This window comes from Carcharhinus amblyrhynchos, chromosome 8, assembly GCF_965287045.1.
Source record: "Carcharhinus amblyrhynchos chromosome 8, sCarAmb.v2.hapA, whole genome shotgun sequence".
NCBI lineage: Eukaryota > Metazoa > Chordata > Chondrichthyes > Carcharhiniformes > Carcharhinidae > Carcharhinus > Carcharhinus amblyrhynchos.
The window spans coordinates 94229103-94251420 of record NC_137331.1 but is presented as its reverse complement, the minus strand read 5'-3'; the positions used below and the strand labels follow the sequence as shown (position 1 = coordinate 94251420).

General features: G+C 42.6%; 1 protein-coding gene across 1 annotated transcript in view; it reads right to left on the bottom strand.

Moving 5' to 3' along the window:
* The window catches only part of wnt9a (wingless-type MMTV integration site family, member 9A), an 81856-nt gene that overhangs the window by 46069 nt on the left and 13469 nt on the right, over window positions 1-22318 (bottom strand). Inside the window, exon 2 of the mRNA XM_080194522.1 lies at window positions 4400-4659. Coding sequence (XP_080050648.1) covers window positions 4400-4659 — 260 coding nt within the window. The remainder of the gene's footprint in view (window positions 1-4399; window positions 4660-22318) is intronic.

Below are 22318 nucleotides of genomic sequence, written 5' to 3'. Positions count from 1 at the left end.
TGACTATTAGTCAATTTTATATCTGATATTGGACAAGTCATAAGTTGTGGTGAGAGATTCTTTTATTCTTTGCACATGTTTTATAAGAGAGAAAGCAAAGTGTGCAATTTAATTTTTAATTAGATGATATTGCATGTGGAGTTTTATCTGAAATGTACGGCTTGCAGAAGTCATGGGCTCATAAATCAGCACGCTGCATGCCAGATGTGCTGTAATAAACTCATAACCTTTTCACTGGCAAAGCAATTGAAAATGGAAAAAATAATTACAGTCAAATGTACTTGTCCTCTTGGACTGAAAATGCTATTTTAATTTCTCATATTAAAAAAATGAAAAGTCAAGTTTTATCGCCGTCTCGATGGGAGAAACAATGGAGGTCTGCTCCTTAGCCTCCTGATTATGGGTTCAAGTACCAAAACTGCCTGGTGCACTAATCTGCCAGTCAATTCCCATCTGGAAGTCTTCATCTGACATTTTCCTCTGTCTGGCTGATATATCTATCTGTCTTTCTCCATGCCTCGGTATACCCTCTTGTGTGGCATGCTTTCCCTTGGATTTGAATGGATCTTGGCAAACATTAGCACTAAGTGGGAATGTCTGTGAAGAATTTCATCCCCTTAATTTGATCTACTTGTTCTTTCTTGCCCTGCCACCCACCCAACTTCAGTTTCTTCCTGTGAGGTGTGTGTTTTTGGCACAGCCAGCATTTAGTGCCCTTCACTTGTTGACCCAAGTTGGTGATTATGGACAACCTTTTAAATATGCACAGTTTGACTCCAGAAGTGACCTTGCAAGCTCGTCTGAATCAATGAGCTATGGGACTGGAGTCACAGACCAGATCAGAAAAACCAGGTTTTTGTCTCAAATGAGTGAACCAGTGTTGAGTTTTTAGTGATCAACAGTTGTGTTGATTTTTAAGGGTCAGCTTTACATTTCCTGAATTTTAAAATCAAATGCAATTTTTTAAACTGCCACAGTGGAATGTGAACTACATTCTCTGGGTTAAAGTTCAGCACCTAAACACAGTCAGTCCATGTAGTGTGTGCAACCTATCCTTTTATCTGAAGTTGCCGTTCCTCAGTATTGGGGGGTATCCTTTCATCATCATTCTCACTTTGTTTCTTTAAGACCAGTTACTGCATTTTCTGGCCTCGCTTGTCCCCAAACAGTAAAATACCACTCAAGGTCAATGCACCTACCCAGCTCTAGTTCCTGTGGTAGGATGGGCAGTAAAATTCCAGCTCATAAGTTAAAAGGAGCTGATGTAGCTATTCAGCCCATTGATTCCATTAAGCCATTCAATGAGATCATGGTTGATCTGATGTGATAGTCCTCAACTCCACTATCCCACTTTATCACCATAACCCTCAATTCTGTTACTGATTAAAAATCTGCCCCATCTCAGTTTGAACTTAACAACCCAGTCTCTACAGCAAAGAATTCCACAAATTCCCTCAGAAGAAATTCTCTTCTTACCCCTTGGTCCTAGATTCACACACAAGGGGAAACAACTTTTCAACGTCTTTCCTTGGGGCTGATTAATTCAATTGAATTAGAGATTTTCTGAAATGTGACTGGACACCTTGTGAAATGTAGCAGACAATGAGCCACATTGCAATTTAGTGGAGACCTACATGACTCAACTCCTGGATGAACATGGAGCACTCCCCTTCATTGATTATATCCATGCCATGGGACAGTTGGTGATATGTAGACAAAGTAAAGCTTGGGGGGTGGGGGGCATTGCTGGTGATCTGGCCACAGTTAAAAATCTATGGCTCTCGCACAAAAATATATTGATCTCATTTCATTATTGTGTAAAGTCAGTTTGATTGGGCACAGGCACAGTGAATACCCAAGGAGTGGAGACCCTGGTTATATTATTGCCAATGTTCTTTTATGCCCTTTTGTTCTGCTGCTTTGGTCAGTGTCTTTTTCTCTCCTTTTGATTTGTTCCCAGCTTTCTACATGGTGCATGGCTAAATGCTGATTCCAGCCGTAATTCAACCACCTCACCCGCCACAGAACTGACCTGAGTGAGAGTCCATCAATGGAAACTTGTAGACTTTAGACAGGAATTTCCTGTCTTGCCTGAAGGCTGCAAATCCTGCCCATTATTCTTTTCATTTCCCTCAAGTCACTAACTTCTCCATCACTGTATGTTTGTGTCTTTTCCCTCCTTTTTACTCCCCCTGGATGGCCCTCTTGTTGGTGCTTTGCCTCTCTCTCATTTGATTTGTCAGTTCCCTCTTTGACCTTTCTTCCCCTAACTGAATCCTTTTCTTCCCCTCTTTCTCCCCACCTTTCCCACTCAGTTCCTGTGTTCTAAATTGAGGTGTACGTGTCTCTTGGCAACTTCACCTCCTGTTAGCAGACAGCATTCGATAGGCAGCTCCCTCCCCCTTCACCAGTTTGTATACAGCACAAACTTCACTTTAACTGCCACTAAAACCTTTGCTCGTTCCAGAAATGTGACTCAACATCAACTCCAAGAAAAATATCCATTACTCTACCAGCATGATATTTAATTTCCTACATCATCTACTCTGGAGTTTCTCCGAGGAAGGCTGCTCAATTTTGAAGTGAATTGAATGCCACTTGGTGCCATAGACTCACGTCTACAGTATGTTTGGAATTGAGTTCAGCACATTTCAAGCCAGCTTTGCTGTTCACCCATCAGGGCCATTAATCCCTCGTAGAAAAGGAGTTCTCCGGTAGTAAGCTGTATAGTTTTTAGGCACTGTCACTGATGAAGACATTGAAGTAGGCGATGTGTCAGTCATAAGGGTGGTGCATAAAAGATTCAAGGACCTTCTTATTAGTGGAAGCAGGAGACCACTAAGCAAGTGATCAATCCAGGCAGTAGGCTCCCAGGGAGATGGTGGGAGCAGTCGGTATTGATTCGTACAAATGAAAACGCGATGGGTTTCTTTCAGAAAAGAACACTTTGGGATACAGTATATGAGTCATTTCAGACACAACGCGTGCCAAGTGTAGCAAGCTTGGGAGGAGCAGATGACTTGGACCTATGATTCCCAAAGCTTTCCACCACTGAGGTTTTTCTCACCTCATGTCTGGGTCTGTTGTAAACTAATTGATAGAAACTGTCAGCATTAATCAACTCCATTACTGTTGCATCATGCATCCACCAGGATGGCAAGAGGGGAACTGGATAGGACGATAGAAATTGTTAGATGATAAAGACTACGTTCAACAGAACACAAAGCTTTCTGTCAAAGGTTCTCGCCCCAAAAAGATTTATTTCTTGAAGAGTGACTCAGAAGTGAGAATGCTACAAATCGAGTCAAGGCCAATACCAAAACTGCACTAATATACATTTGAATTACACAGCCTGCCATTCTGATAAAGGGCTTTCATGCAGTGCTTTAGTTGTAGCCTGACTGCCAGCGTGCTCCACCTTTTTCTTGTTACAAGCAAGAGAAGATAGGAGGAAATATTCAGAAACCAGTAGGCCTGGCTAGAATCAAGAAATCCAAAAAGAGGAAACAGTATGAAGGACAGAGTTACCAGAGCAAAGATGATGAATACAAATGTCAAACAATAGACAATGACAAATAACATTCATTTCTCATTAAATTGCATCTACCGTGCCACTTGAAATGTTCCTGAGTTTAACTCCATAGCACGTTACTGACACTGTTTGTATCCTCCCAGCCAGACTGATCAACAAGTTGAATCAAATAAGGCAGGAGCAGACCAGTGATAGAGAACAGGTAAGAATGTGCCAGGGGAATAGAGTTATGGAGGCATTGATCACAAGATTGAAGGGATTGGGAGTGGGAGTGGGTCAAATGGTTTAAAATAGTTCATCTGGCGAGGGGGAAATCAGGGCCAATTATGTGGAGGGGTGAAGGTCAGAGTGCTTGTGTCATGAGCCATCAGGGTGGAGTTTGGTGATACCCAGTTATGAAGCATTTCAGGCAGCCATCTGGATCCAAACAATTGCTGTGAAGGCATTAATGTCTGTCTGAGTCCACTAAATTCATCACCTGGAGGGGTGGGACTGCTGTATATTTGGAGTGTCAGTAAAACCTGGATGGCCAAGCCTACAGTTGAAATGTTAGTGAAGATGAGACTGACAGCCCCATTGAAAGTTCCAATTGCCTCTTTGCAGTGGCTTCATTGCCCACACACCTTCCAGCCTCAGTAGGAAAATGGGTGGATTTGAAACCAGATGATTTCAGTGACCCAAACATGCCCATCTTTCAAAGTTATTTCAGTCTTAGATCAAGATTTTTACTTGTGTTCAAACTGAAAATTAACCTCGAGTAGATTGTCATTTGAGCAAACATTATATTTCCCAAGGATGCTATTACGTTACTCTAGGTACAACAGATATGCAAGAGATAAAGGACAGAACCTCAGAATTATAACTGACCTCTCCTTAAAAGGCTGGTCCTGTAACGTCCCTCTAGGGTGCAGTTCCACCTCTCAAATCTGAACTGGTACTGACACTCAAGGGCACTCATACTTATCGCTTCCATTAGGGTCTCTGCCACTCCAGGATCCCGTCGGCACATCCGCCGTTGTTTTCGTTCCAGCTTCAGACGATCGCAGACCTTGAAGTGGGCCTTCCCGTGAGTCTGTTCTGCTTCTTGGGTTAGAGGCAAGATGGTGAGTGGTTCATTACCAGTTAAACTGTGGTAGAGAGAAGAAAAAAAAAGAACAAGTGTTGAAACCTCAGGTTTCCTTTGAGGAAAGAAGAATGTGCAAATTCACTCCCTCCTTCACTATTGCCTACCATCAGTCCCATTTCCCATGACTTGCAGGTCTGATACAGTGGGAGTTAGAGTAAATCCCCCTCTAGCAAAAAGAATCAGGATAAGTTATAGCATGGGATAAATGCAAATAAAGCATCCTTTACATTCTATCAAAATATTCCCAAGATGGGTAGGGTTACAAGGGACAGGGAAGTGTCTTTTGCCTGTGGAGCTCTGACATTTATAGCATGGTTCATTTGTACTGCAACACCATTTACCCATCTTTATTAGTGACAACTTGGTTTGGAAGGTGTTGCTCTGAAGTTGGAACTGAGCTGCACTCTACAACTGTGGCCACAATAGGGTAGTGTGCTAGGCCCAACCATCTTCAGCTGCTTCAGTAATGACCTTCCTTCCATCAAGGGAGATCAAAAGTGGGCATGTTCACTGATAACTGCACAATGTTCAGCAGCATTCATGACTCCTCAGATACTGAAGTAATCCATGTCCAAATGCAGCTGGATCTGGACAATATCCAGGCTTGGGCTGACAAGTGGCATGTCACATTCATGCCACACAAGTGCTAGGCAATAACCAACTCCAAAAGATATACTGTCCCCCACCCACCCCGCCTGTCCAACATCTACAAAACACAAGTCAGAGTGCAATGGAATACAAATGCACTCGCCTGGATGAGTGCAGCTCCAACATTCAAAGGTCGACACCATCCAGGACAAAGCAGCCCATTTGATTGCTACCCTTTCCTCAAGTGTTCAAATCCTCTGCCACAGATGAGCAGCAGTGGCAGCCATGTGTACCATTTACAAGTTGCACTGCAGGAACTCACCTCAAGGTTCCTTTGGCAGCACCTTTCAAACCCACGGCCACTATCAGCAGCAGATACTGGGAACACCACAACCTGGAGGTTCCCCTCCAAGTCACTCACCACCCTGACTTAGAAATATAATCACCATTCCTCCCCAACATCACAGTTTATCTATACCTCATGGATTGCAGTGGTTCAAGGCAGCAGCTCACCATCACTCTCCAAAAGGGCAAATAGGAATAAATGCTGCCCTTGCCAGTGATGCCCACATCCTATAAGTCTACACAGATACTCTGATAGCGCTGCATTGAGAAATACCCACATCACATGGACTGCAGCAGTTCACTGACACCTTCTCAAGGGCAGTAAATATCAGTCTCAGTGGTGGCTACATCAAGACTCAATTTTAAAAAAGGCTGTTCTTTGGGTAAAACATTAAAGTATGGCTCTCTCTCTTCAGGTGGGTACCTGCTAATTTATATTTCCACAACATTTACAAAAATGGGGAGTTGCATAGCTAATATATCTCAACTGCTAATGCTAGACAGAAACAATCAGTCATGACAGCTTTTGGGATTTTGCCACATGTAAAATAATTGCAATTTTCACCATCGTAATAAGGGTGTCTGCACCTCAAATGCACGTCACTGCATATTAGTTCACAAATAATGGAGGTACCATGAAAATTCTTTCTCACTGCATCATCAACTATCTGTAGTTCCTCAACATTAGCCAGAAGCTTTAGCTGCAGAACCAGTTGCCTGTAGCCAAAGCTTGAGCCTGGTACCAAACAGCTGGCAGTGACATCAACAAGTGAAAAATGAACCTGATCTGAACAGAATTATATAAAAAAAACCAAGGCAGAGTTCTGTGGCCAACACATCAAGAAATAATTTGCAGTTAGTTATCCTACAAGACAACTCCCTTGATGATTGTTAGTGGGACTCCGCTGTTCCAAAATGGATGCCAATAGGTTAGCAGTAATCAGACTTCAAAAATACTGTCTGTAAAGAGCTTGAGATATTTTCACTATTATGGGCCATGCATCACATCACATGGAAAACAGATCACTGAATCTAACAAAATTTCAGCAGATGTGGGCATTGCTGGCTAGGCCAGCATTTAGTACCCATCCACAAATCACCCTTGGGAAGGTAATGAGATGCCTACTTGAATGGCTTCAATCCATGTGGTGGAGGTACACCTAGTGCTTTTAGAGAGGAAGTTCTAGGATTTAGATCTAATGGCAGTGAAGGAATGGTAATAGAGTTCCAAGTCAAGATGGTGTATGACATTGCCATACACCTTGTAGATGGTATACACTGATGTTTAAAGATAAGGTGCCAATGAATCAAGTTGCTTTGTCCTGATGGAGTCAAGCTTATTGGGGTTGTTGGAATTGCACTCATCCAGGCAAGTGGGGTGTATTCTGCCCCAGTCATGAATGGTAGTGATGAACAATTGAACTAACTGGAGGCTGAGGCTCCAAAAATATCTTGCTCCTCAATAATGGAGTTCAATGCAGTGCAAAACAAAGGCTGAAGAAATTGCAGCCATTAAGTCCGTTATGCTGAGTGAATGATCCATCTCAGTCTCCAGAGGTCCCCAGTGTAACCAGGGCCAGTTTTTGGCCAAATCAATCTTGTGATATTACCATTGAACTGCATGTTGCAAAGGCTATGGGCCCTGACAATATTCTGATGGATAGTGGACTTATGTTCTAGAAGTAGCTATGTACTTAGAAAGCAGTACTAGTATATAGCACTGGCATCAACCCAGCAAAGTGGAAATTGCCTGGTTATGTCCCATCCACAAAATACTGGGCAAATCCAACTTGGCCAATCAATCAATCTATTCTTGATCATTAGCAAGTGTTTTGTGGATGGTAGACAGGCAGTGAGCTACTATCCACAGAACTGCTCTTTCAGCCACAGTATTCATATGGCTGGTCCAATTCATTTTCTGGTCAGTGGATATCCCCATTGCTGATTGTAGAATGGCAATGTTTTGTCTTGACTGAAAAGGGAAGGGGAATGTAGGCCAACAAGGAAAAGGGATCAAGTTGCCCAATAAAAATCATACAATACTGGCTTGTGGGATGCAGAATGGGGAGTGGACTAAAGTTCAGGGTTCTAAAATTCAGCCTTGCTTGCCAACACCAAAGAATTGAATTTCTGCCAGGGGTTTCAATAGACAATCTGCAAAATCCCAGAGAAGCAGCAGCAACATCATTTCTCCAAGGATTCTATGTATAAATTATAGCAGTCAAATCGGGAGAACCCCCATAGAAATTAAATGGTGAGCAGTGAAGTTATCTAACAGCCACACAAGTTTTGGTTAAAAGATGTGAAAAAAGGATAAAGAAAACAGGAGATGGCCTTGATTCAAGTCATTGTCAATGCCATTCCTCTATCTGGAGGCACACCAAAGCAGAAGAGGGCCAGAATCTGTCACTACCCGCACCACCCCCCCCCCCACCAGCCCTCTGGATCTTTTGGGGGGGGGGAATGGGGACAATTATCCGAATATCTACTACTGATATCTGCTGATGTATGTTTCTAGGAAGAGTTATCAGATGAGGGCATGACAGTTTGACTTTCTTCATAGAAAATTAACACTGACGGTCAAACAACCTCAAAAATTGCCCATGGGTGAAAACAATACCATACAACCAATGCCTTTACCAAGATTAGGAAAGCTAGATTAAAATGCTCAATAAAAGCAAGGAAACAGGCTGACAGGAGCATGGAGGGATAGTTGGTTTATCCAGTATGTTATCTGTCTAAGAATTGCTTTGCAAGCATGGAGGAGCAGCCTGAGTGTAGCCAAAGACAAAGACAATCTGTACTGATATAAGCAACGTAGCTGAGGGTGGATAGTGACATTGGATTACTAGTCCAATGACATTATCAGAGACTGAGCAGGCATGGATTCAAATCCTACAACAGCAGCTGGCTGAATTTACATCCAATCATTAAATCTAAAATTTAAAATTAGTCTCAGTAATGGTGAGCACAAAAATCATTGATCAGTGTTAAAAACCCATGTCTTCAAGGGAAGGAAGTATGCCATCCTTACCTGGTCTTGCTTACTGACTCCCAAGTGCCCTCTGAAATAATTGAGCAAACTACTCAGTTCAAGGGCAATTATGGATGAGTGAAAGTTCACGTCACAGCTAGGCTTACATTAAGTGTTACTGTGAAAATCTTGGAGTCACCACATTCGGGCATCTGGTTGGGTAAACAGAGGGAGAATTGAGCATGGCCAGTAAAACTAACTAGCATGTCTTTTGGACTGTGGGAGGAAACCCATGCAGACACAGAAAACATGCAGACCCTGCACAGACAGAGATCCAAGCTGGGAAATCAAACTTCAGTCTCTGGTGCTGTGAGGCAGCAGTGCTAACCACTGTACCACCCACAGATGCCCACCTCCCAGTAAAGGAAAAATAATGTATTAAAATCCTTGAGAGCGAGTCCCTCTCCAAAGACTGGAGCACATATTCCAAGCTGATACTCCAGCACAGTACTGGAGGGAGTGCTACACTATTGGAGCTATTTTCTTTCAGAAAGGTTATGTGCAATCCCCATCAATTCTCTGTTGGTGTTGGAGGAGCAGTGATGTTTTGGCCAATATTTATCCCTCAACCAACATCAGGACAGATAATCTGGTCATTATCTCACTGCTGTTTGTGGGACTTTGCTCTGGGCAAATTGGCAGCTGTGTTTCATACATTACAATGGTGGCTACGTTTCAAAAACATGTCAGATTCACTTTCTCTTTCCAGCAATCTTCTCCCTAGTTTATGCCAATATTTTCAATAATGTATCCCAAAGGGCATGGAGAATTTTTGAATGAAACAATTAGGGCAAGTTTAGAATCTCCTTCATTGCTTATAAGCTAATATGAGCAATCCATAAGGTAGGACATGAAAAGGTTTTATTTAAAAGGCAAGGAAGATTAGTGCTAGGGAATGATTTACTTGTTATTTCTTCAGATACCAAGTGTTGGCATCAAGTCAGGCATAGCATGCTTGAATATCAACAGCAATTCCAAAAGCAAACCCTGTACCCAACTTCAGAAAAACACCCCTCAACCTAGCATTTTATTTCTCCATTTCCCAACTATTTGGAGTTGTTTTCCCGGGTGGGGATTGTCACTTATTAGGACAACAGATACAATGGCCCAATGCTCAGTTTAACACTTTTGCAATCAGCGTAAGAGACCTGTGGGCTAGATAGGAACACAGTTCCAAAAAAAAAGGGAAGATAATTATTTTACCAAACTCATCACTAGCCTTTGTCCTGCATAGACTTAATGGGACACTTTCCATTACCTTCCTTATAGATTTGTGAAAGATTGTGGTTAACCAAAAGCTTAAATTCCAAACTCTAAATCAAATATCTTTTGCTGAGGGTTGCTGCATCACAGGGTGACGAGACGCTGCTCTGTGCCTCTGATTCCCCACATGATGAACCGCTGATTTGAAACATTCTGTTGTGAGCAGTTGCCAAGTGGAATCCACAACAACAGCTTAGGTTTCTATGGCAGGGCCCCTCTTGCTGAAAGATGTCTCAAAGCATTTACAGAACAGAGCACTGAAAGTAGACACCGAGGAAGGGTGGAGGGAGAAGAAAGAAGACTGAAATGAAATAAAAAAAGGAGCAGAGCTAGTCCAAGTGCCCTGCTGTTAGGATGCCAAGATCTGACAAGGTTCAATATCAACAAATCTACCTGGCATTTCATCGAGAATGCTTCTGATTGTACCTTGTAACTTTAGTGGAATAAGTGGCAGAGAATTTTTAAAAAGTTGTGATCACCATCTCCCTGGTTTCCACTGCCAAAAGAAACAAAAATCCATCCCCCCCTCCCCCGACTTCTCCCCCATAGAAATCCTACCCACCCTTACTTTTTACAGAATTGTACTCATGGGCAGACAGCTGGGACAAACTTGGCTAAATTAGCTACAAACTGGCATTGCCGTGTTACAGCCTCTTGGTCACAGGCTTGGCCAAATGACAGCACACATGAAAGCTAAATAGGAATCAGACCCCACTTTTGGATCAATTTACACCCAAATCCATTAGGGAAGAACCTGGTGCCCTCCCCTTGGTGACAGAAAGGGACCAAATTAGCTTCCTGCCTCCACCTCAATTATGCCCATGGTGAGAAGGTTTATGGATGACTCCCTGCCAATTGAGGCCTTTAAGTGGGTAAGGAGTGCCCACTTATGGGCTGCAACCCACTGTCAATGTTATTGACCTTAGGTCAGGTGGGAGAGCTTGCCATGTAGAGAAAACGTCAAGTTAATCCTGGCCTGTTTGCTTGCAGGTTCCTGGGGAAAAGGGGTGTGATCCCTAATTCAAAGGCCTGACTGATGGCGTTCCTAACGCAAGATCTTTGTTAGAATGTAACCAGTGACAACTTTGTATTGGATGTAATGTGACCAATGGAAACAAGATGCAAGGGTCAGTTGACCCAATAAAATATGGAACCACAGTGATTTAAGTCAGCTGATTCACTATAAAGGAACTATGTAGTAGCTTTAAGTGCCCCAAGTTGAGTAATGTTTCTTAGTAAACCCTTTTTGATTTAAGTTGGAATAAGTTCTGTTGTTGTTTCATTAGCTGCATTTTGAAAAGTTCCTTTTGAAGAAACAGGGCTTAGCCAGTCCCTCAGCCTATTGCTGACCCCTTTCCCCACTCTTCTACCACGACCTCTTCTGAGCCCCCTTCCCATGATCACACACCCAAAGCCTCAGATTGGTGCAGTAATGACAGTAGCTACCACCTCCCACTGAGTATCGAGGAGCTGACCACCTGACCAGCTAGCATCTCAGTGGACAGGAATTACAATCTCGGTCTTTAATCTACTGCTGGCCTGGCATTAGTGGCACAGGATGCAGCAGGTCTTCTTGGAGGGAATGTAGAATCCAGCTGGCTCTTTAGTCAGCAGCAACCCCCCAAGGCATTGTCTTATTTTGCACTAGCAGAACGACATCCTGAATATCCCTAGGTAAAATAAGTAAAGTTGCCATAGTCCCAGGTAAGCTGCTCTCCCCTTTTGATAGAAGTGGGTGCTGATTTAACCTGAGGATCACCACACCTCAGGTCAAGGTTAGGGCGGCAGGGTCTTCATGAATAAGCCAGTACAGGAATTGAACCCATGCTGTGGGCATCACTCTGCAGGTGTGACTGCTGTAATAATAACGTAAACCTCTCCATCTTTGGTAAAACCTGCATTTCCAAATTATGGTATGCTCCTGATTTTTAAAAAGTCGATGTAATTTAATGCCGTGCATCCTTCAATTTTATCGTTTCTAGAATTCTCCTTTAAGTATGAAATGATGGGCTCGGAGGACAGTGATATCAAACAGTTTAGTTCACTCATTCTGTCTCAATAGTACCCCAGCATCCACAGGAGCCCTGTGTCCCCAAACACGTCTTTACTTCCTGCACCAGTTACATACAGCCTTCCTTACAGATAATCAGTCTAAATTTGTATGTGACTATGAGGGGGGGAAAGAGAGAGACACACACAAAAAAAAAAGAGACTGCACGAGTGTGATCACTTTATCCCACATGTATCATAAATTTGAACCCAGGTCAAGGAGAGGAATGAACACAATTTTAACCCACAATGATTTTCCATCTCATCAGTCTAGGCTGGATTTGGACACAGATCAAGGAGGTGAAAGGGTAGCATTCAAACATGCACTGCCTTCCAGTCTCCAGAGAGCGTGTCCCAGAGATACTCTAACCTAGCCCATTACCCTTCAGAATAAGTCTTGATGACATCATTACCTTATGACATTATTGGCTTAGTCGAAGGCAATAGACCATTTTTGACAGCTCTCCTTGTTGCACGTTGGCACTGGCCCATCTCATTTTATTTTTATAAGGAAGCATTATAGCTACAGCTGCTTTACTGAAGCATTTTTCCAGTCCCTGGTTTCACTTAACTATTGGTGCTCTCTTGATGGAGAAAGTATCCCACACATGGTATGATCTAGAGTGCTCCATGGCATCATACTCCAATAAAGGCACATTCAGGCACTGGACCCACTCAAGGCTCTAGAACCCATCCACCCAGCCTTAAGAAATTAGAAACAGCTTGTTATATTGTGTATTATTCAATGAAATAGGAGATATGGGGGGGATATATCTGAGATGCCACATTTTGTTGCTGCACTGTTATTCAACAACTCCAAAATGTTCAAGTCTAACAGCCATATGGATAGTGACAAGTGCTCAATGAAGTTTAAGTGATTATTTCTAACTTATGGAAATCAGGAGGCATAACAAGGCTATGCTGTTATAGAAGGCATAGCCAAACTTCACATGGAGTATATGTGGAGTGACAGTCACCTGGTCATGGTCAGGAATGAGTGTCCTTGTAGGGAGGAACCAACGTGATTCCAAGTATCAGTCAAAAGGAAATGTTGAGGAAATAGGTTTTGCCCATTTGCAGAAAAGGGAATTCTGAAGTGACCTTCTTATTTAATTTCTTAAAGAAAACCTGACAAAATTAACCAAAGTAAACTGTTCAGTGGCAAGGTTTACAAATCCCATACAGCACAAGTTGAAAAAGTAGTGAGGGGTAAAAAGGTATTGTCAGAGCAAACAATGGGTAAATTATGTTGAGATATATTACCTGGCAGGCCACAGCAAAGACAGTAAAAGTGGGTTCAGGAGGCAATATTGGTCTGGGAAAGAGGGTGTAGGATATGCTCCAAAAGGCAGATAAATGGGATTGAGGGATATTGACAATTCCATTTATGCACTTTAATACAGCATGAAAAAAAAATCAGGATGGAGTCAGGGAGTGAGGCAAATACAGTGACAATGAAACAGTAAGACAAAGAAACAGACAAACCAAGGGATTCATAAAAGGAGTTGATGTATAAAAGGGCACCAAGAGCCTGGATGTACATCCAGGCACATGGATCATTTGATAATTCTCCACTCACCCTGCTCCTTTGCATAAAAGGAGAACTGTTAAAAATAGTTAGACCCCTTTTTGGATAAAGAAACTTTTTCTGCTGACAGAAGTTAAAGACTGGTTTCTACTGCACCAGCAGATATTATAGTGGATTCCAATTCAGACAAAAGCAATGACAAATAAACCAAAAGATGGAGACCAATTGGGACAAAGAAAGACATTGATAGAGACAGAATGGCAAACACAAGAGAACTGGACAGACTGAAAAAGTTAGACAAATATACTGAGCAGCAGCACACTGGACAGAAAGAGAAGGGGGGGACATACACTTGGACAGGGGAGAGAGACAGGGTTCTGCATTCACTCTGGTCTAGGGAGGGAAACATCTTGCAGTTACATGGACTGAATTTCCAATTACAGTAATTGGTGCCTTACAGTTTACACAACAATTATTGAGAAAACTGAAGTAGTTTATCCGCGGTCAGGGAATGCAACGATTAACCTCCACCATCCCTCCCAGGCGTAGAATTTAGTTTTGAAAGGCATGAGCTATACTGCACCCTCTTGTGATCAGCCTTAGCACTGCACCATGCTTAATAAGCAACGCTGTAAATCAGCCACACAAACAAAAAAGGGCTTATCCACCTGACCAATATTGTAGTTTTTTCCAAATAGGTAATATCACAGATGTTTTGTACACATACAGCAGTTTACAGTGGGATACTGAGATTTAAGCACAGTATCTACAAAGAAGAGTTCTAAATGCCAGCCCAGCACATCCCATAAATGAATAAAATATAATTTCCAGTAACATCCCAAACTTCCTCAGACTGATTCCTCCAGAATCCTGAGTTAATTCATTCTAAAAGGTGTGGGTTTATTGTCATTCACTATTTATTCCAAACAATGGTTGTGGGCAATGGCTCTGGGAGTTACATAACAACCAGGCTGGATAATGATGGAAGATTTCTCTAAAATTCATTAATGAGCCAATTATTGATGACAGTGATAGTAAAAGTGACCATTGAACTGATCAGTTTTTTTTTAAAACATCCAGATTTCACTTGCAGAATTAAAATGCTTAATTTAGTTGCAATTAGGAAATTCTGTGGAACAAAGATTGCTGAAGGCAGAACAGCATGTTACTGGGGTCATGAAAAAGACATATGGGATACTTGCCTTTGATCAACTGAGGGATAGATTACAAAAGCAGGGAAGTCATGGAGTTACATAGCACTTTGGTGGGGCCATAGCTAGAGTACTGTGTACAGTTGTAATTGCCATATTATAGGAAGGATGAGATTGCACTAGAGGGGACGCAGAGGAGATTCAACAGGATGCTGCCTGGGATAGAACATTTGAGGGGTTGGGTAGGCTTGGGTTGTTTTGACTAGAACAGAGAAGAATGGAGGGGTGGCCTAATTGAGGTGTACAAGATTGAGAGACATGGACAGAGTGGAAAAAGGAGCAGCTGTTCCCCTTAGTTGAAGGGGAAGTCATGGGAGACAGGTTCAAGGTGAGGAGCAGGAAGTTTAGGAAGAATGCGAGGAAAATCCCTTTTACCTAGAGAGTGATGAGGTCTGTAATATGCTGCCTGGGAGGGTGGTGGAGACAGGTTGCTTCACATCCATTAAAAATACCTGGATGAGCACTTGGCATGGCATAACATTTAGGGCTATGGGCCCTGATGGGATGCTTTGGCAGATGGGATTAGATGGGAGCTCAGGTGTTTCTAATGTGTCAGTGCAGACTTGAACATCAGGTGGTCTCAATATGTGGCGTTTACATGTTCTCCCTGTGTCTGTGTGTATTTCCTCTGGGCACTCTGGTTTCCTTCCAGGGTCCAAAGATGTGCGGGTCAGGTTGATTGGCCATGCTAAATTGCCATTTAGTGTCAGGGTATATGTGATATAGGGGCCAGGTCGGATTGTCGTCAGTGCAGACTCAGTGGACAAAATGGCTTCCCTCTGCACTGCAGGGATTCTATGAAATACATCTTAGAAGCAAAGAAGTCTAGTTACTGATGTAATACAAGAAATATAGCAGCCAATTTGCACATTTTCTCTGCTCATCTCAACTGGCATCATAGAATGTTCATGTCTGCTGGAGAGACCATGTATAAAAGTTTTATTAGAGTGATGGCCTCTCCAATAGTGTAGTACTGCACAGAGCTATCGATCAATATTCGCTGGGCTGAATCACATTTTTTTTCCCTGTAGTGTTCAGATTTGAAAGCATCATGTTGCTAATTTAGCAATAAATATGTTCTTACTACTTCAGTAGCAGCAGAGTAACCTTGGGATAGGACAGGGTTCTGTGCTCATTGTTCCAGCCACTGGGAGGAAACAATGGACAGGTTACATGCTCCAACTAGGGACAAGGATACAAAATTTACTTTTTAAAAAGAGACATCTTGAGTGTTCAGTCTTTTTTGGCAGCCATGGCCTAGTTGTTAACACTCTTGCCCAAGTTACAAGGTTTCAGGCTCAAGTCCAACTCCAGAACTTGAGCACAAGATTCAAGACTGACACTCCAGCACAGTACTGAGGAGGTGCTGCACTGTCAGAGGTGCCCACTTTCGGATGAAGTGTTAAGCTGAGACCTCATCTACTTGTTCAGGTGGATGTAGAAGAACGCTTGGTGCTATTTTGAAGTTGAGGAGGGCAGTTAACCCTGGTATCCTGGCCATATGTTGCTGTTTGCTATGTATTTGTTGACCTGCTGTGCCTCCTAGATTACAACAGTGACTCTACTTCAAAAAAGACTAAAGCAATGAGATGTCCTGTGGTCATAAAAAGTGCAACATAATGAAATTCCTTTTCACTCAAGAAAGTGCCAATAGATAAATGCTCTTAAATTTGAATTATTTTGGCAGTCTTGTCTCTGTTGAGAACTGGCTGGAGTTAGTGCCAGGCTACAGTAAGGAAAAAAAAAATCAGTTAGGGTTTTTATTTCTGATCCCTAATCAGTATACCTTCCTGGAAAGGAGGCTGTTTGTAACTAAGAATTAGTGTTGAGCACTAATCTCCACACCTCAACATTCAAATGCCCTATCAACACTAAGTAAGGCACAGGATGAAGCTTGGTACCTGGTTGAGTTCTCAAACAGCATTTGAACTGTACCCCTGTCACAGCCAACACAAGGACAAAAGTGAAGGAAACTATCCAAATAAGATTTGCTATTTCTGTGAAACACCATCTTGAATCCTTCTTCGAAACAGGCCTGGTTTTTACAATGATGGACAGCCTTTGGCTACTATTTTCACAGGTGCTGGAATGGGCCCAGGTAGGGACTCACACATGCATATTGTGGAGGCAGCAGCCAAGAGAAATCAGCAGTTAGCTCCAAACATGATGATTCTGGTGAGATGTTTTGAGACCCAAAATGCTAAGATTAGACTTGGTAAAAGCAGGTCTGAACTATAGCCAAGGCACCGTTGAAGTGAGGAATCCCTTTGGATATGGTCCTAGACACATTTGGGGGAAACTGGATTTCTAAAAGTAAGCATAAATGTGCATAACCTCATTGAAATGGTCAACTCCTGCCTGGAGCACTATATAAAAAAATTGCTTGCTATTTCACTCAGTCTATTGACTGAAGCTTTAGGGTTACCATTAATGGATATGGTGCATGACTGATTTCACAATGGTTTATCATAATAGGTGCCTGTCATTTCATAGTCTGATTGATAGTTCCAAGTTTTTGTAGAATCTTGGAAGTGGGATGAGAAATTCTGGTGCTTGATTTATAAAGGATTATGTAATTGGAATGTAATGTTTGTCAAAGGATAATGTAGTTGAATGAGTGCAAGTGTAATAAATGAAAATTTTTTAAAATTAAGTTTGCAATAGGTACTTGATCTCAGTATGGCTCCTTGGGTCCTGAGGTCTATCCATGGTGAATACTGGGCAAGTTGGCATGATATGCACAAGAGGTGAAGGTATGGGTTGAAGCTCAATTGGCATACACTAAAGGGCAATGGGTAGAGGGGCATATGTTGGCATAGATGAAGCATGGGGAGTGTTTGTAGGCAATGATAAGCTCTACCATAATAATGTCACAGGAGATGCATTAAAAGAAAAAAACACAGCCAGCCTGATGCCACTCATGCACCTTCTGGCAGCTGAGCACCTCAGTATTGGCAGAGGCCTCTTGGAAAGTTTACTGCCCACAGTTGCTGCCAGTGAGGTATACAGTGTAAGATGCTGGCATGCCTTCTCCATAGATAGGGCAGTAGAGGATCCTGGCAGGAATTAACGGAACTGATCAGTCAGGGCAGAGTTGGGGCCCTGTGCACTCCTGATGGGTGTCCAATGACAATTTCTGGGTAGTGCAAGTGTATGGGCATCTGGCAAGAACCAGATGGGTACCTCTGCCAGCCTACCCCCAGCCAGAGTTTGTGACAGCTGACTTCATGGTATTGTCAGCATATTCAAGGAATGGAAGATAAAATACAAGTTGTATACACTTTCTGGGTCAATAGATCAAAAAGCAACAATGGTTGTTGGTCTTCCTCCAGCCTTACACTGTGTATTTATTACTTTAATTATGCACACTTATCCATGGTGATGCTGCTTCTGGTTTTGCTCAGGTTCTTTGCCCAACATTTAGTGTAAATTCTTTATTAGTTATTTTAAAAATTTTTCAAAGGCTCATTGAGTGAATGATCTATATTTTATAAACTGGTCTTTATAGCCCAGTGCTTTTTGCTGGGGTCACAAGTAGGCTTACGTTAACACTGCAACGAAGTTACTGTAAAAATCCCCTAGTCACCACAGTCCAGCACCTGTTCAAGTACACTGAGGCAGAATTTAGCATGGCCAATCCACTTAACCAACACATCTTTTGGACAGTAAGAGGAAACCCATGGACACATGTGGAGAACGTGCAGGCTCAGCACAGACCAGTCATCTAAGCTGGGAATTAAACCTGTATCCCTGGCACTGAGGCAGCAGTGCTAACCATTGTGCCACCAAGAGATTCCCCTGCCCCACCCCACAAATATCCGCACTATGCTACTCAATCTCGGAGGCATGCCAGTTACATTGCAGCTTCGTCAGACTGAGAATAATAGCAGAGCACATGGATAGAGTAGGATTTCTTGGGCAAGATACCAGGACTGTGTGCCCAGCCAGCCTGCACCCCAGCCAGTCAACACCCTCTCAAAGCTGGAAACAGCATTGTGGAGAAAGTGTGATGAGGAATAGGATTCTATCAAGTAGCTTACCAATCCCAATATGGCCAAGATCGAGTAAAGCTCCCTCTGCACTCTCCCAAAGATTCCCATTCAAAATAAAGCTTTTTTCTACAGTGTCCCATTAAACACTCACCTATTCAGTGCTGCCTAACTTAGGCCCAGAATAAAGCTCCTTTTACAATATTCCATCAAGAACTCCCAGGTTAGATTTAAAGTTTGCTCTACACTGCCCCTTCAAACACTTTCTGTACATCATGTGTTAGATCATGTCAAAGTTCCCTCTACACTGTCTCATTATTTATACCATCTGCAAGTCCTAATTAATGATGACACAAAGAAAATGCTGGAAAATCTCAGCTGTCCTGACAGCATCTGTGGCAGGAGACTAGGGCCAATGTTGCAAGTATGGATGACCCTTCAAAGCTTTTATCTTCATGAATAATAATATTTTCTGTCCCCAGTAGTAACGCTGCAGAATTTTCCCGTCTCACCCACCAAGGGAATTGTAGCAAGTTGGACAGGACTATGCAAAGGTCCATTGACTTCAAGGGATTCTTGGGCAAGTGGAAAATCCCACCCCTTGTCTGTGTATGAAGTTTGCTTGTGGTTCACTCATTTGCAAAACTGTTGATACTTTTGTGACAGCTTTGCCACCAAGATATTTAAATGCCTGTAATTTAATAGACAAAATGTAAATTTGAAGAGAAAGCTCAATTGTTTTCAGATGACTCAAATGCAAACTATGACTTTAGAGCAGATAGTGAGGAACAAACTTAGCAACCAGGAAGTGTCCTGTGAGATGTCATCTACTAACCAAGATCAATGACACCAATTAGGAGGAAAATTGGCCTAATATTCCACTCACTTGGTAAGGGCTGGTTATCAATTCCCCTTCCTTACAGGCTGCCTCTTGCTATGGTCAAAAGGTTTGCAGGCTTTCATGAGGGAAAATTAAAACTTGCCAGGAAGTTACTGAGGACCAACAGAACCCCTACAAAAGGGGCCATTTGGTCCATCAAGTCTGCACTGACTCTGAAAGAGCATCCCACTCAAGCCCTAGCCCCATAACTTTGCAGTTATTATGACTGGTCTGCCTAACCTGCACATCTTTGCACTGTTGGAGGAAACTGGAGCACCCAGAGGGGAAACAGACACAGAACGTCTACCTGTTTGTGGAGTTTGCAGTCACCCAAGGCTGGAATTGAACCCAGGTCCCTGGCACTGAGGCAGCAGTGCTAACCATTGTGCCATCATATTAAAACAAGTTCACCAGCCTCCATGGTAGGGGCATGATTGTTCTGTGTATTTTTTTTAAAACATTAAAAACTCAGGACAAATGTAAACATTGTACAAAACTGCAACCTGCTAAATGTAATGCAAAATGATAATTCACAGGAGTCAAATATCTTGCTTTGGGCAGGCTGCAATGGAAGAAAAGAACTGCCCTGTGTGCCATGAGGCACAGAAGAAAAACTAACAAAAGTTTCCACTAACTCAGCAGAACTGAGATTTAACCCAAAATCTTCTGACTATGCTGCAGCTCTCCACACCCAAACACATACCTGATGAGCCAGTGTTCTTTTATATCAAAACAGTAAATCAACAAGTCTACGTGAGCGTATGAAAAGCCTCTGGCACATCAACACTTCCATTATCACGTCCCTCTGAAAGTCCTTATTATTGCCATGATCCTGTCTGACAGATTATTCTAAACATCTATTGCTGTTGAGCAAAGCAGCTTCTAAATATGGTAGAGAAATGAACAAGGTCCAGGACGGACAACAAGGAGTTCAAATTTGACCACAGTTGGTTGTCAGTAATTCAAGTAATTTATGGGTTGGCACCAGGCGACAAGGAAGCTGACCATGAAAGCTCTCATTTTGTTGCAAAAACCCCAATTCATTCATGAATGTGCTTCAGGGAGGGAATCTGCCACTCCTACTGGTACGGACTAAATGTGACCCGAGTCACATTTATGGTTCTTCATGCCTTATAAAGTGGCCCAAGAAGCTATTCAATTGGAAAAAACCTATTGCTAACTGGTAGAGAACACTACTTTTGGAGACCAACTAGAAATGGATAATAGATGTACACATGGGTAGGATTTTCCTGCTATGCTCACCCCAAGGCCAGAAATTCCCAGAGGTCAATGGATCTTTGCACAATCTGCCAAATTTTCTGTCCTACTGCTAAGATTCGTATGGTGGGCATGGCAGAAAAATTCCACCCGTGTCACCACACATTTCAGAAGTAAATATGAAACTGGTTTTACTTTCTCCCTTCTCGCCCCCACCGCCACACCTCAGTCATTTTCTATAACATTTCAGTTTGTCCCCCATCCTCCTCAGTCAGTATAGCTGTCTTTTTGTAGACCCAGACCATTACAAACTCAGCACAGCATTCCAGTTGGTGAGATTTTTCCAATTTGATGCTCCCAGAAAGATACCTCAGGTCATTGGGAGTGAATACTGGAAATCTAGGTCTGTGCTGTGTCAGAACATTGTGCACCCCTTAATTTCTTATGTACTCCCACTAAGAGGGGTTTCTTAAGGGAGAGCAAATTCAGCAAAAATTACCGATCAGGTATGGTCTTAAGTGCCACAGAAAACCCGTAAAACTTCTAAGTTATAGGGCAATCACACTTCAAGAGTGGGAAAGATTGGTGTGAGTAGAGAATGGAAAAAAATCAAGGAAAGACAATCAGCTCACTTGATTTGAGCTACTTCCCATATATTTTTACTGGAAAATTGAAACTAACTCCCTCCCACACAAGTAGAAGGAGGAGGAGGGGAAACTGACCTCAGCAATAGATTCTCCAATTTATTATTCCTCTCGAGGGTGGGGGGTCTTCTTACCAGCCTTGTAGTCCTTGGTGAATCTACCCCTGTATGTCAACATTGAGGCTTGGCACCACTGACTAAGCTTCCAGTACAGGCAAGTGGGCAGAACAGAGACAGATGCCAATCCTGTTGACTTGAGGTCAGTAGAATTGGCAGATCCTGCCTGTGGCCAGTCTGCAGTGCATTCTGGGTTAATCACTTGTCTCCAGCTCAGCTCTTGGAGTTTCACTAACCAGAAGACAAGGGATACCTAGTTGTACCACAAACTTAGTTTTCAAAGCACATGTTAATGGTGATCTATTGCTAGTATATACTCAAAAAACATGATAAACGTGGTAGGTGAGTATTGATTCTGGCACTGGGCAAAGGTTTTGTAATGTCCTTCAGTGAAGGAGATTTGCCATCATTATCTGGTCCAGCCAACATACAGCTCCAGTGCTACTATTCTTTTTAATACTCCACATATGACCATGAATCTTCCAAGGAGTGGCAATCACCATCAGATTGCTGCTTTATTCCTACTTTTCTGCCTCATGACAGAGCTTCATATTTCTGGAAGAGACCTTCAATCCCAGCTTCTTCAGAAATACAGAGCAGTCTTTCATTGAGCTGCTTCCTTGGAGCATTGGATCAACAGGGAAAAAAGACAAGCCACACGCTCTTTTTACACCTTAAGCTGCCATATCCTGTGAAGTGTTCACTAACACTGAATCTTTGGGAACAACATTTCACTCTGTTAATGAATGAGTGAGTGAGTGGGCAGGGTGGCAATCTGCATGGGTCAGAAGAGTT